The sequence below is a fragment of the Zophobas morio genome, unplaced genomic scaffold, assembly GCF_036711695.1.
Source record: "Zophobas morio isolate AGI-343-1 ecotype UQ-CSIRO unplaced genomic scaffold, CSIRO_AGI_Zmor_V1 ptg000058l, whole genome shotgun sequence".
NCBI classification, from domain to species: Eukaryota; Metazoa; Arthropoda; class Insecta; order Coleoptera; family Tenebrionidae; genus Zophobas; species Zophobas morio.
Genome location: NW_026972163.1, coordinates 5,200,984 through 5,216,279, shown reverse-complemented (window position 1 = coordinate 5,216,279; position 15,296 = coordinate 5,200,984). Strand labels below are relative to the sequence as shown.

At 32.8% G+C, this 15,296-nt stretch overlaps 1 protein-coding gene across 2 annotated transcripts in view; it reads right to left on the bottom strand.

The window, feature by feature from the left end:
• Positions 1-11,544: 11,544 nt before the first annotated feature.
• LOC135143321 (ras-related protein Rap-1) overlaps positions 11,545-15,296 on the bottom strand; it is a 32,227-nt gene continuing 28,475 nt past the window's right edge. For both annotated transcript variants that reach the window (XM_064075183.1, XM_064075184.1), the window contains exon 4: positions 11,545-14,899. In XM_064075183.1, the coding sequence (XP_063931253.1) occupies positions 14,597-14,899 (303 nt within the window). In that variant the 3' untranslated portion in view covers positions 11,545-14,596. The remainder of the gene's footprint in view (positions 14,900-15,296) is intronic.

Genomic DNA, 15,296 nt, shown 5'->3' with positions numbered 1-15,296 from the left:
TAGATGGTAAAACGCTGACCAAAATTTGTCGAATCATCCCCACCACTAATGTGATGACGTCACTTCAAAATTGTACATAGTAATTGGGTTTTAAATTGTATCAAATAACATAGTCTTACACATGTAGTTATGACTCCGAATTGAGATTTTACCCGAAACGTCCAGATTTTTGGGAAAAAAAAAATCAAAAGTAGGAAACAATATTTTGACATTTAATTTGGAATCTACAAAACCGAATGCCTTGAAATCGTGCAGATGGTTTACAATTATGATAAGCATGATAAAATTTTAATCACAATATATTTACTTCTCCCCTCCAAAAAATTCATGACGTCAGCTGAAAAGTTTGTCGAATAAATCTTGTCTAAAACGTACAAAGTATGATGAGACAATCCTTGTGATTTATCATTCCATTCATATTTTTTGAATTCGCATATACAGGATGACTCACAAACCTTAATGAATGCATGAATGAATTTTATTGATTTAATCAGGAACTACAAAACTGAATTCTTTGAAATCGTGTAGATGTTTTACAGTTATCATAAGCATGGTAAATTTTTAATCAAAATGTATTTGCTCATCCTCCCTAAAAAATTGATGACGTCACCCCAAAATTTTCCTGAATAAATCCTATCTAAATTGCACAAAATATGATGAGTCTGTACTTGTGATTTATCATTCCATTAATATTTTTTGCATTTGCGTATACAGGATGACTCAAAAAAAGTTATCATTGTCCTTCAGGAGCGAGGGAAGTTCTGTCGAAACAACTTTCGACCAATTTTTTTTAGCCGTAGTTACATACAGGGCATTTTTTTAACTCTGAACATAGACCGCAAATGGCTTATGTTCAGTTTTAAAAAACACATCAATGCATTGGTAACTATGCAACCAACATTACGCATGTCCGCTACCATGCCGCCTAGAAAATGAAGGTGGTCACTTCGAGTATTTATTAAAGTAAATGTCGTACTTGTTTCTGTTAGTAAATAAATTTCACATGTTCGTTAATCGTGTTTACTTGAGTCTGCTTGAATGTTGAATGATACTAATGATAGCACAATGACAGTTTGCAAGTTGCAACACCATTTTGTATTTTGTAATAAAGCGTAGTTATGCAACCAATATTACACGTATTGATGTGTGTTTTTTAAAATTGAACATAATGCCATGTACGGTCTATGTTCAGAGTTAAAAAAATACCTCTGTATAACTGATGGTTGTACTTAGTTGGCAACTATAGGTAGTGGTAATTATTGCTAGTGGTAATTGCACAATGTGCAATTATCACGTAATTCTATGCTGATTGGTTGAATTTAGAAATATTAACACGTTTGATTCATCATGTGACATGTGAGTGCAATAATAAATTAAAGAGAAATACGAACGTATTTAAGTATATATTATTTTTTTATCAAATTAGTAAATAAATTCTGAATAAATGTTAATGAGTTTTCATTGACTCGCAGCGGTGAAACCATTTTTACAAAAAGTATTTCTATAATAATAGTGTAAAGAAAGAAGAGTTAATTTCATTTATCAGTGATTATCACAATATTAAATTGATTTAATTTCAACAGGTACTATCTACCTTGTCAGTTTGCGTCTTATAAAAAATGAAATTTACCAGATGCTCAACGCGTTAAACAGAGAGCGATAGACCCCACGGTCTACCGCTGACGTCATATGACCGTCTGATTTTTGATTGGTTGTGGTCTCTAGGCTTCGACTGTGTTAGTTTATTATCCGTGGCTCAGGACTTCAGGACCTTGGATAGAGAAGAGAAGGGCTATATCTCTATACTAGGGATGGGCAGATTCGGTCATCACCAGTACGCGGGAATTTGTTTCACCGCTGCAATTCCCCAGTTGAAGTAAGGTGTGTTTTACGGCGAGTAGCGGCGACGCGACGCCTTGATCTGGTCCACAAGGTCGTAGCCAGTGCGTCGCTAGGAGTGTTTACAGCTAGTAAAAAATTGGTCTAAAGAGTTTAGACAGTACTTCCCTCGCTGTCGGAAACTTGACGACTGCATGCCTATTGTGTTTTGTTTCTCATTACATTTTTGTAGTGGGAATTTAAAAAAAAAATTGCGATGACGTCATCAACATTTTTGCAAGGACACGTATATCATTTGGGATAGATGTAGTGTAATACTAAGAATAAAATTATTATATTCTCAAATTTTCGGGAAAATGAATTGGGTCGTTTTGAATATTGATTTGTAATAATCAATAAAATAACGAAACAATTTACTCACGTATACGTATCAGAGGCAACTGAAAATCGTGTATGTATAAACATTCTTAATTTAAGATGATGATGAGGACCCGGGGTGGGCTAGTTAGCATCATGCTTGCCCGCTACACCTTGGGTCGTGGGTTCGATTCCCGCCATGGCTCTGGGTGTAACGTGTATGTCCCGTACCCCTGTAATTGGGCCTCAGTGCCTGTTGGGGGACCTAATTAATAAAATAAAAAAAATAAAAAAATGACAGGCGTAACGTGAGAGTCAAACAGAGAAACTGTAAACAAAACGACCATCGGTTTTATTGCTTCGACTTCCGCTTATTATATAAAACATTGGGTTTTATTTTAATTCTTGACGGTGAAATTCACAATTGGTTGATTATAAACATGTCTATTTCACATTCGCGGAACCAAGTGAACGCATAAAACAAATGCAGGTCTGTAATGTTAAAGTCGATGTAAATAAGCGTGCTACCCTTATGTTTCAACCGAGTTTTTCCTTTAACAAATTTTGTGTCTACCAAATTGGGTTGGTTGGGGTGTAATACTAATAATAAGTGTTGCCTTTAATTTAATCAATAAAATAAATTGACTTCATTAATTTTTTTCAACCACCTCTTAAGAAAATCTAAAAAATATGAATGGAATGATAAATCACAAGTACAAACTCATCATATTTTTTGCATTTTAAATAGGATTTATTCAGCAAAATTTAAGGGTGACGTCATCAATTTTTTTAGGAGGGATGAACAAATACATTTTGAACAAAAGTTTACCATGCTTATAATAACTTTAAAATATTCCCAAGATTTCAAAGCATTCGGTTTTGTAATTCCTGATTAAATCGATAAAATATATTCACGCCTTCATTAATTTTTTTGAGTCACCCTGCATATGCAAATCTAAAAATATGAATGGAATGATAAATCACAAGTACAGACTCATCATATTTTGTACATTTTAGATACGATTAATTCGGCAAACTTTTGAGCTGACGTCATCAGTTTTTTGTAGAAGATAACCAAATATATTTTGACTAAAAATTTATTATGCTATTTATAACCTTAAAACATCTGCAAGATTTCAAAGCATTCGGTTTTGTAGTTCCTGATTAAATCAATAAAATAAATTTACGCATTCATTAATTTTTTTGAGTCACCCTGTATATGCAAATCGACAAAATTTGAATGGAATGATAAATCACAAGAAGAGACTCACCATATTTTGTACATTTTAGATAGGATTTATTCAGCAAAATTTTGTGGTGACGTCATAAATTTTTTAGGGGGGACGACCAAATACGTTTTGATCAAAAATTTACCATGCTTATGATAATTTTAAAATATCTTCAAGATTTCGAAGCATTCGGTTTTGTAGTTTCTGAGTAAATCATTAAAATAAATTTACGCTTTCATTTATTTTCTTGAATCACTCTGTATATGCAAATCCAAAAAATATGAATGGAGTGATAGATCACAAGTACAGACTGATCATATTTTGTACATTTTAGATATGATTTATTCGGCAAATTTTCGAGCTGACGTCATCAAGTGTTTGGAGGGGATAAGCAAATATATTTTGACTAAACATTTATTATGCTCTTTATAACCTTAAAACATCTGCAAGATGTCAGAGCATTCCGTTTTGTAGTTCCTAATTAAATCAATAAAATATATTTACGCATTCATTAATTTTTTTGAGTCACTCTGTATATGCAAATCCAAAAAATATGAATGGAGTGATTATTGACAAGTACAGGCTCATCATATTTTGTACATTTTAGATATGATTTATTCGGCAAACTTTCGAGCTGACGTCATCAAGTTTTTGGAGGGGATAAGCAAATATATTTTGACTAAACATTTATTATGCTCTTTATGACCTTAAAACATCTGCAAGATTTCAGAGCATTCGGTTTTATAGTTCCTGATTAAATCAATAAAATATATTTACGCATTCATTAATTTTTTTGAGTCACCCTGTATATGCAAATCCAAAAAATATGAATGGAGTGATAGATCACAAGTATAGACTCATCATATTTTGTACATTTTAGATATGATTTATTCCACAAACTTTTGAGCTGACGTCATCAAGTTTTTGGAGGGGATAAGCAAATATTTTTTGACTAAAGATTTATGATGCTCTTTATAGCCTTAAAACATCTGCAACATTTCAAAGCATTCTGGTTAGCAGATTAAAAATTAAATTTCAAAATGTTGTTTTATGATTTTGATTTTTTTTCCAAAAATCTGGACGTTTCGGGTGAAAAGTCGATTCAGAGTTGTAAACTACATGTGTAGGACTATGTTATTTTATACAATTGAAAACCCATTTACTATGTACAATTTTGAAGTGACGTCATCGCATTAGTGGTGGGGATGATTAGACAAATTTTGGTTAGCGTTTTACCATCTACATGATATTCTTAATATAAGTACAGAATTTCACAACAATCGGTCGAGTACTTTCGGAGATTATCTGTCTAATAAAAATCCGGGACGGCAGACGGACAGACGGACAGACGGACGGACAGACGGACGGACAGACGGACGGACAGACGGACAGACAGACGGAAATGGGAGACCTATTTCTTCGTCTTCTAGGGGTCATGAAAGATCGAGAAAACGTAAAAGTAGAGAGTCGGCCGACGGACTCGATTACAATACTTCCTTTGCTTACGCTCGGGAAGTAAAAACTACTTCTATATTACTATATTACTTCAAATAATAATACTTGATGCCCTTTTTAATTTTTCAACCATAGGACCACAGATTTGTGATGTTGAAATGTTATGTTATGGTGAAATAGTCCAAAAGAAAAATATATTTGTAATCAAACAATCGCCGGGACAGCACTGGTTCTAGCGTATGAGATACAATTCCGCGCGTTGGTCATCACTACGAACGGATCGTTCATCGTTCGATCCCTGCCATTGATCTAATAAAGGAGTGGAGGGAGCCTTGTATACGTTTCCATACGCGAGCGAGTGTAATCAACATAAGAAAGAAATAGCTAGAGCGGTTATGCATCAGTGGGGAAAGGACGGCTGACCACGTATCACGTGCTGGGTGGCAAGAAACGCTTCATTTGAACGGGAATGAATACGTTTTCTTACGAATTTGTTCAAACAATCAATTATAACAAACGTCTGTTAATGGAAACTATATTTTTACAGTTTACATTAAAATTATATGTAATGTGAAATCACAAAAATCATGTTAAGTGGTGGAGATAGTCTTTTAATAAAATGAAATGTATACAGAATCTACAATATATTACGAATTCAGTTAGTACAATAATCTTCTACAAGTTAACTAATCTTGTAGTGTATGTTCATTGATAATTCTGAAATTTTTAGAATAAAAGTAATTAAACTTTCGATAAAAGTGACAGGGTGCCCAATTAAATTTAACATATTAAATTGTGTGGAATTTTCTACTAAAATCTATTTTCTAAATCCACGTACATTACTAAAACAATAATCAATAGATATAAATTCCCTCTTTTTGTAGCAATAATCCGTTTTTTTTCGTAACTCGGAATGTTTAGGGAATCTAACAAAATTTTTAAATTATTTACGAAATCCTTCGTCTGTGTATGTGATTATTTACCTACGAAATGAAACAGGATTGCTTTCTTTGCATGTTCTATGCAATTATAGGCACAATACGATTTCACGATGTTTAACAAATAGTACAATAAAATACAACTTAAGAAGACTGTAGACATTTAAATAAGGTAACTTGAGCCTAAAAAACGTAAATTTGCAAAAATACACCTTCAAACACCATGCGACAGCATGAAAGAAACCTCCAGAAACACGGTGCTCTGCAGTTTCGCGTCAATGTTTTGCCACCCAGAGAGCCCTATCTCTGTCCCACTGTGTTGACAACGCGTGTCTCTCTCTAAGTTACTTCCATATAATATTATTTCTATGATCCCTGCGAAGACCCGGTCATCAAATGTCGTTCATTTCGTTCATAGTCATTCAAGGCTCAGGGATCTATTGATGAATCATTCGGTCTTTCGGCTCTTCGGTCAACGGTCTTAGTTTCCCTTTTGCTTGGATCCGATCACGTTGTAGGGAACGCCATGTGGCCATGAATAACAGACTAGGAACTATCGAATATTCGTAAAATGGATTAAATTTATATGTTCCATACATACTAAACAGTTCATTTTTCATATCATTTAAGTTATTTATTGTAATGTAATTAAAAATAACATTGAATTTCCACCTGAAAACAGTGAAGCACGTTACGAAAAAACTTTCGCGACTGATGCCGTAAAAAGGGTCTTAAAACTTTACTTCAGGAAGCGTCCTGGTCGCGTACTTTGGTGACGCGACTAAATCTAAAAAGTACGACTAGTTTTAAAGACACCGTTGACATTTCAAAATATGCTAAATTAATAGCATATTAAAAAAAAACAGAATGTAGGGTATCATCCTAAAAAATCAAGCACATTTACAAAAGAAAACATTGAAAACTTTTTAAAAAACGCTCCATTTCAGTTTCTGCCACAGAACGTATGGATCATAGGTATCTATTTTTTGACTTGTATTACAGTTTTAAATATTCTAGGCTACTTTGATTATTGGTATCTCAGGTGCATGCCGAAGTGACCAACTATTTACGATGAAAATTGCTGATGTAGATCTACAATAACAGAGAGCAATTATTGTGATTTCAGACACAAAAATATACCAACCAAGAACATTTTTCGTAACTGATATCGAGTGGATAGAAATTTTAAAATGTTACGTTAATCTACGCAAGAATGTTGAGCGTGATCGATTTTTCTGGCAGTTAAGAAATGGCAAGTTGACAAAATAGCCATATGGTCATAATTCAGTTTCCCAATTTCCGAAAAAGAATCGAAAGTTATGTACAATTAAACATAAATATATACACTGGCCATTATTTCCGGCGGACAGCTGCAACATTGTTTGCAAATGGTGGCTAAGACATTATTTAATTAAAAAAACTAGGAGGATGGAAATCGACTACGGTCGCTGAGAGCTATGTAGATACTTTCTTAGATGACAACTAAAATCGCAAGTATGCTGTCTAAAAAAGATTCTACCAAAAGTTCTGCAAGTGTGCAAGCTGTGCCAAATGATTTTGTCCCTGGCCCATCCTCCACTTCTCAGCAGTTTCATTTCTGGAAAGAAGACTTGCATTCAGGGATTTCTTTTAATATTGAAGGGCATGACAATGCTACATTTAATTTTTATTTTAATAACAAGCCATAAACTTTGTTATACCTACTTACTACTTTGCTATTGGTTATGTTACATATAAATAATTCACTTTGTAAAGGAAAAATGTGTTATCTTTACCTATTGTCCATTAGGAAGAAATCAAATTTCGAAGTGGACAAGGCAGGCAGCAGAAGCTATAGGAATGGACACGAAAAGAATAATAGTGACAAATTACTCGAATCGTGCCGCGGTAGCTACTCACCTTGCCAAGGCTGGAGTTTCCGAAAATCAAATTATGAAAGTAACCGGACATTCAAATCAGGCTTCGTTAAAGAGTTACCTCCAAGTCGATTACCAAGTGAACACCAGGAAAAAATTATACAACAAATGCGAAATAACGATAGCGAAATAACAGTAATTTATAAGTGATGAAAGCAGCATGAAAAGCCCATCCTCATCAGTCGGTGTAATCAGTGAAACCAACATACTTCTGTTCCATTTAGCAAGAAATGCTTGAAATGTGGAAGCTGAACTGACGTATTATAACCTTTTAAAATGTTGGGCTTCAGCACATAATATATAATATGTATGGGGCACATAACCATTTGATATAGGGTAATTCGAGGGGATATGGCCATAGAGTAAAGATGGCCAACACCTATATACAAGCAACCCACTACTAGATATCGGTACTACTGGCGTAAACAGAGTTATTTGTGTTGGTTATGCTTCTGTTCGTGTATAGTTTCTGGCTTCTGAAGGCAAGTTTTACAGGTGTTACGTAGATATGACAACCAAAAGTTTTTAAGCATCCACTTTCTGGTACAATAATATCGTATATAAGATTCTTGATTGCTCTATTTTGTTCCCTTAGTGTTCAAATAATGTCTCACGATTAATATAACCTCAAACCGACATGAAATGTGGATGTGTCGCCCGTGGAGGCTATGGTCATCTCTCCTCTACAGAAAGGAGAGTTGGCCAACATTTTTTAAGGATAGTTCGCCATGGCTATCTATCCTATAGTTATGATTGATTTTTCAGTTGCCGAACATATATAAACGAAAGGCATTACATAAACGTGATTATGGTCCCAAGAAGGTCTAATACAAGCAATGGAGGCCGTAAATAAAGGTCGAATGGCTGTACGACGTGCCTCTATTGAATATGACATTCCGCGAAAAACATTAGAACGATTCTTAAAAACAAATAATGCAAGTAAAGGTAGATTGGTCTTTTTGGGGATGCAAATGGAAAAAAAAAAACATATTAAAAAAATGCAGAAAATGGGATTTCCGCTAACAAGAGACGACATACCCCACATTGCTTTTAAATTTGCTGAGCAATGCAAAATCCCAAATCGATTTAACGAAGTTACTGAAAAAGCTGGGTATCCTTGGCTTCAACTATTTCCGCGTCGGCATCCTGAGATTCGAATTCGTAAATCACACGAGAGTAATATTCAGAAAAAACACGAAGTTATAGCAAATTCTAAAAAACAAGACCATAACTCTAATCAGCAAACCATTGATGAACCGCAACCAGGCTGGTCCCTCGCACTCTCTATAAGAAGAAGAAGACAAATACACCTGCCATGAAGCAGTGGAAAGCTTTTCAGATATCGGTATGCTGGCTGTGGAATTAAACCAGATAAAAGGTGAGTGACAACCCAGTACATCACATGCAGAAAACAAGAAGAAAAAGAAACTCCAGGTAAAATATTAGAAAACATCTCGGAAGTACCGAAGCTGACTGTGAAACGAGCTAAAAAGCGAGCAAAAAGTGTTGCTTGCTTGCTAACTTCACCAGAGCATATACAAAAATGTAGAATTAATCAGGTAAAGAAGCAAAATATGAGTCAAAAAACCAGTGGTAAGATGAAATCACAGCGTCCACTTGGTGGCAAGAAATCTTACAAAACAACACCATCTACCTCGCTCCGAAAGAAGAGAAAGGATTCTTCAGATTCTTCATTTGAGTGTACTAATGATGAATCTGATGATGAAACATGTATAATTTGTGGAGAACAAGGGAAATCGGAACTCTGGTATCGCTGCATTTCATGCGGAACTTGGGTGCACAAATTATGCAGTGGAAAAAATACACCGAAAAATTACATATGCGATTTTTGTTTAAACGTATAATCTGAACGTTCTTTTTAACATTTTTACTAGTTGCTTGGATTTGTACCCACCTTTTTTTTTGTTAAATTTGTTTATTTTATTTGAAGTTTTTATGACGAATGTTCTTTGTTTTTGTCTTTTTTAATAGATGTTTTATAAACATATTTTTTTTATACGTAATGTCTGTGAAAAATGCTATGGCCATTACTCCCTACACAGTATGGCCTTCTCACCTCACCCTTCAAGGAGAGATGGCTATCCGTCGATAAAACAACAAAAATTCTCAAAAATTCACTGTGAAGGTCTTTTGCATTTATTGACTGATATATGAAATCTATGGTCTAGCAAAACATTCTCCTTCAAATTTGAAGTCATTTGCTTTCATAGTAACATAGAAATCGTCAAAAAAGTAAACCATGGCCGCGTCCCCTCGAATTACCCTAAACAGGCAAGATCTAGCAAGAATAAGTAGTAATACATTGTCTGTAATTTTTATTTAAAACTAATGACACTTATTATTCTCATTATTATTGATTTACTTATTAACCATAACATTAAACTGGATTGTCAAGATTTAAGTCACATTCACCAAGAAGAAAACTAAAATTAAAAATTAGATACAATTCTATCAACTAGCAATGAATACGAGTTTACTAGGTGCAGAACAAGAAATGCCTCAAGCTACAACTGGTTTATTTAAAGTCCAATTTGTCTCCACTGATTAAATGATATTATTGGGAAAGTGCTAACCCATATGCCATTTTTTCCTTTATTACTAGTATGTTAAAAGATGTTTAAATATTTAATTATACGACGCGAATTCTCTTATAGTTACTGTCACACATTTTTTTTTAACGAACTGATCTAACAAAGTGCTTATAGTACAACATTTACAAAAAAAGAATTGAAGTTCATTACAAAATTGTTAACCATGCCATGTAAAATATTTAAAAATGAAACTAGTAAGAAACGTTGTTCAGAATCAATGTTAGTTTCTCTCCTATTTTTGATTTTTTATTTTAAAATATGAATAATAATAATCCATGGGTGTGGCCAATGTAACCATTGTTTTTTCGTTACAACACTTGCAACATATACTGAATGGTATAACAATTGATTGTTACTTGATGTTTTCTCTGACTTCACAAGAAATGACAAATTAAAACTATAAAAAAAATACAAGAGAATGTGATAGTGGCTCTGTATTTATCACAATTATCCCCGTTTCGCTTGAAAATATTTTCAACGGTATGTTTGATAATTTTGTAATTTCATCAATTTTTCTTTTTTCTATGATATCTGACTAATTATTGTTGGTTTCAGAAAAATTATATACGAACGAATTGTGAAAAATGCTGACTACTGTTTGGCGTAATAGTAAGGCTGGACAAAAAAAAAGGACATAGGACCTTCTTGTAGTATTTTCCCAAAATGTCATTTAATCTTAAATTTAAATGAATTGTACTATAAATAAAGTACCTTTGACTTGGGACATTTTTCTTGATACATCCTAGGTATTCAATTAATTAGTAATATATTTATACACACAGTGTTTCAAAAAAAGTAGGGACAATAAAATGAAGATACAAATATATAAATGATATACAAGTATTTTTCGTTTGACTGAAATAAAAAAACTGGTCCTGAAAATTTATAAAAACTGAGATGGGCAATGATTTTGTTTCATATCTTTCTGCAAACGATTTAATCTAAAGTCGTAGGAAAAACTTAACGACAAAGAAACGTCATTCCTGTCAAAGTTTTCAGGCAATTCGTATATTATAAGTGGTTTTAATTACAATTCAGTGTTATATCTGTGATTTCTGCCACTTTTCAATGCAGTGACTAAAGCTTCAGAATTTTGACAAATCAAGTGTAAGCTATTAGTGCGAATCCACTTTGTCGTTAAGTTTTGTCTGCCACTATAATATGGTGTAAGACCCGTCTTGATAAAGACTGGTACTAGTATTGACATCGATGAGCACAATTCTTGTAAAATTGTCTACTTTTTTTTTGAAACACTCTTACATTTAACCCAAAGTTGAATGAGATTCCTTTAATAAGACCATCTTGATGGAAAACAGAACTAAGTATGAGAGTTCTTTAAAAAAGTGATCAAATATATGACATGTATGACCGGAGGACACAGTTTTGAAAAATGTAGAAACAATAAGGAAAAGATAATCAGTGAAAACATTTTAAACTGAAAGTTGCAAATTTGCAGTGCAATTTTTAGATTAACGAAAGAGTAGTGAAAACATTAGAAATATAGTCGAAATTATATTTTCCTTTTAAAGACTATTAGTTTATATGACAACAGATTTCCAAGTAAAGTATTGATGTCTTACTAGCACTCCACATTAGATGGTAAAATGAAACAAAATCCCAGTCAACGACAATTTACCAAATACTCTGCAACGCAATTCTTTTGGATATTTAAAGTTTAATCATTACAAAAATTAAACCATAGAATACCATCAACTACATCAGACTACATATACTGCGTTATGGTAGAAATAAATAAAATGAATTGCACTTAATTTTTTATAAAATCCTTGCATTACATTTTGTAAAAAAAAATGTAGGGGTCAAAAGCTAAAAAAGAGCAATTTATTTTTCTGATTATGTTGAATTCTATGAAATTCCTGGTTATATAGGATAAATATATACATACTGGGTAACAAAAGTTCATTTAAATTTAGATGTTTTAGAGCAAATTTAATCAGCGAAATGTGTATGGCGCAATGTAAAAGAAAAACATGACTAAGCTCTTAAAACTTAAATGGATAAATCTCGTCTTTATATGTTATATCATACTGTTAGCATGTTTATATATATAAGATTAATTTTCACGTTTACAGGTACATATTACAGTTGCATCAAAAATATCAGTTAATTATAAATGCAAACTCTAATCCTCCTTTAATTATATCGAACGATTAATTACGGTAGGGGACAGATCTTCATCTTAATCTGGTGGAAACCAAATTTCGTTTTCGGTTTTGCGGCAAAAAAATGTGCCCAACCATGGTAAATTAGTGCGGTCGGGTAGATTTTCAGACAAGCAATTTTGTATATATCTGCACCGACTTTTCCCAAGTTATGTAACTAAATTATCTATTTTATTTCTGATGCAATTGATGGCACTGAACATTGTACCTTAAAAAGTAAAACAGATATAAGACCTTATTCGCTCTAAACTTATGTCTATTTTCTATACTTATATACAACATTTACTTAAGTAACGACAAATTTATTAATATGGAAGAATTTATTTGATGTACAAAAATAATGACGCCACGCCCTTGGTGTTCAAATTCATAAAATAAAACGGAAGCACATATTCTGCGACAATACAGTCAAATGAAACACGTACTTTGAAATCGGCTAATTTAATTAATATTATTTATAAACAGTTTTAGAAGTACACTCACAGTTATTTGGCAAAAAACAGAAAGGACAACTGTAAAATACATTTCAGTTATTCATAATTTTGACTACATTATGCAGACATAAATACTTACAAAATGACCTTTTGTACTGGCACAGGAAAGATACGTAAATAGTAGTTAGCAGTATTGCTCGTCGCTCGTCTTACAAAGAAAAAACGAAATATGTTCAGGTTTACTTACTTATCTTATACCTTTCTCTCAAGCGTCGATATCCGTGCGACGGACCTTGAATAATTTACATATTTTCCACAATAAGTTTAAAAAAGCGTCATTTTGCCAAATGAGTCATGGTGGGAGCGAGTGACTTAAAAAACCAACGCGTGCAGGAAAATCACTTTTCTAACGAGTTGAGAATACTATTTTTTCGCATTTTATAAAACTGTATATTAAAACATTTGGAATAAATATGCATAAATTTTGAAAGTTCAATGTTTTTATAAAGTAGGAAATGTTGCGTAGTACCATTTCAGCAACTGTGAAAAATATTTTCCGTCCAAATAACAACAAGCAACTTTTTTTCAAAAAGTGAACAATTAATTCCAACAGTTAAGAAAATTTACTAGAAAACTTTCTCTATCTGCGGATATTTTAAACGCGGTATATGAAGCTTCTTCAAGCATATTGCGAGTGAAATCGAAAAACTTGCGGACAATTTTGTAAGTAGGAAAAATACGAACAAGTAAGTTATTTGAAAATAATTTGAATCTAATATGAATATTTAGAGCAGAATCGTGTTGTAAGCACAAAGTTTACAGGTTTCATTAAATGTGTTTTTTGTTGTTTTACGTAAAAACTTTCAAGGATTCAAGAAGCTACTAGCACTCTTCAAACTTCAGAATGATAGCTATGAACCAAAAAATAGAAAATTTTGTCCATTGACAACTATTGTTATTATTACTTAATACAAAAAAGTACAGATATTTATATCTTATTTTAGTTTTACGTGTTCTTTAGACAAAAAATTGTTGTGGCGAATATCAATACGTTAAAATATGCAATTAATTACAGCAGACCGTTCGCTTTTGGTGCGTCAGGTCCACCAGTTCATCATGGTTAACAATAATACTAATAATACTTAATAAACATAAAATATGCATCATTCCGAGATTTAAAGAATTATTTGTTTTTCTAAAAAATGGTAAATATGTACTAATGTAACTTTTAATATTACATTTATATATGTTACGTAGTCAGTCAACTAATTTTATAATTTGCTAATCTTCCATACCCTGAGTCTTGACGCCGAGGAGGTTTACTTTATAAACTATATATAATTACATACTTTTCATACCTTGGAACGAAATGAAATATATAATTAAAACGGACACTCACATCAACAAAAAAAAAAAATGTCGATATGTAGGTAATATTAAATTACAAATGAACTGACTGTTTTTTTTTAAGTTTAATGAATCAAATGTTCAGACGCTTACACTTACTGATCCGACTGAGTGGCTGAAATGTGTCTACTTGTCCCTCGTAGAACAAAAAGCTGTTTGGATATAAAGAATTTGGGCTTTCAGTCATTATTTTAAATACAAAGGAAAATCTTATATACTCATAGTCTTAAGAAATAATACAAGAATTTCTTTTTCCATGACGATCTCTAATTTGTTGTAAATGCTGAATTTGGACGGCCGAAGGAATCATTGCAGCCTGCGAAGGTGTAGAAGGCGGCGGACCAGATTGAGGCGGCAAAGACTGTCGTCTACGACGTTGTAAAGCTGGACTGAGGTTGTACTTTACCTTCGCTTGAGTTAAAAGTTCCTTGAAAACCTTGCTTATATTTATATTTTCTTTCGCCGATGTTTCTATAAACCCATTTTCCCAGTCCACCGTTACGACTGATTCCGTTGTGGCAGTGTCTACCTATGTAAATGCATTCCCATTTTAAAAATAATATATTCAAACAACGAATATCCATATTCTAATGTACATATCGTCTACACGTCTAACATGCAAGCAAGGTAAAACAACTAACACAATGTTGAACGAGGGTAAATATCGGACATATAATGCTAGAAATATATTGAAGGAACCTATACAAATATTATAATTGTACAAAGTAATATACAGACCTGTTTTATCAATTTTTACCATAGTGTATTAATTCTTCAACCATACTTTTGTGCATATTTACTTTTAGACATCAAGATAAGTGTACTTTGACAACCTTCTCCTACTTCAGACGTTATTAAAAACTGATAGTGCAGGGATAATGATTTTATGCATGTGGATTTTTCTTTGAAGTACAACTCCTGCGATC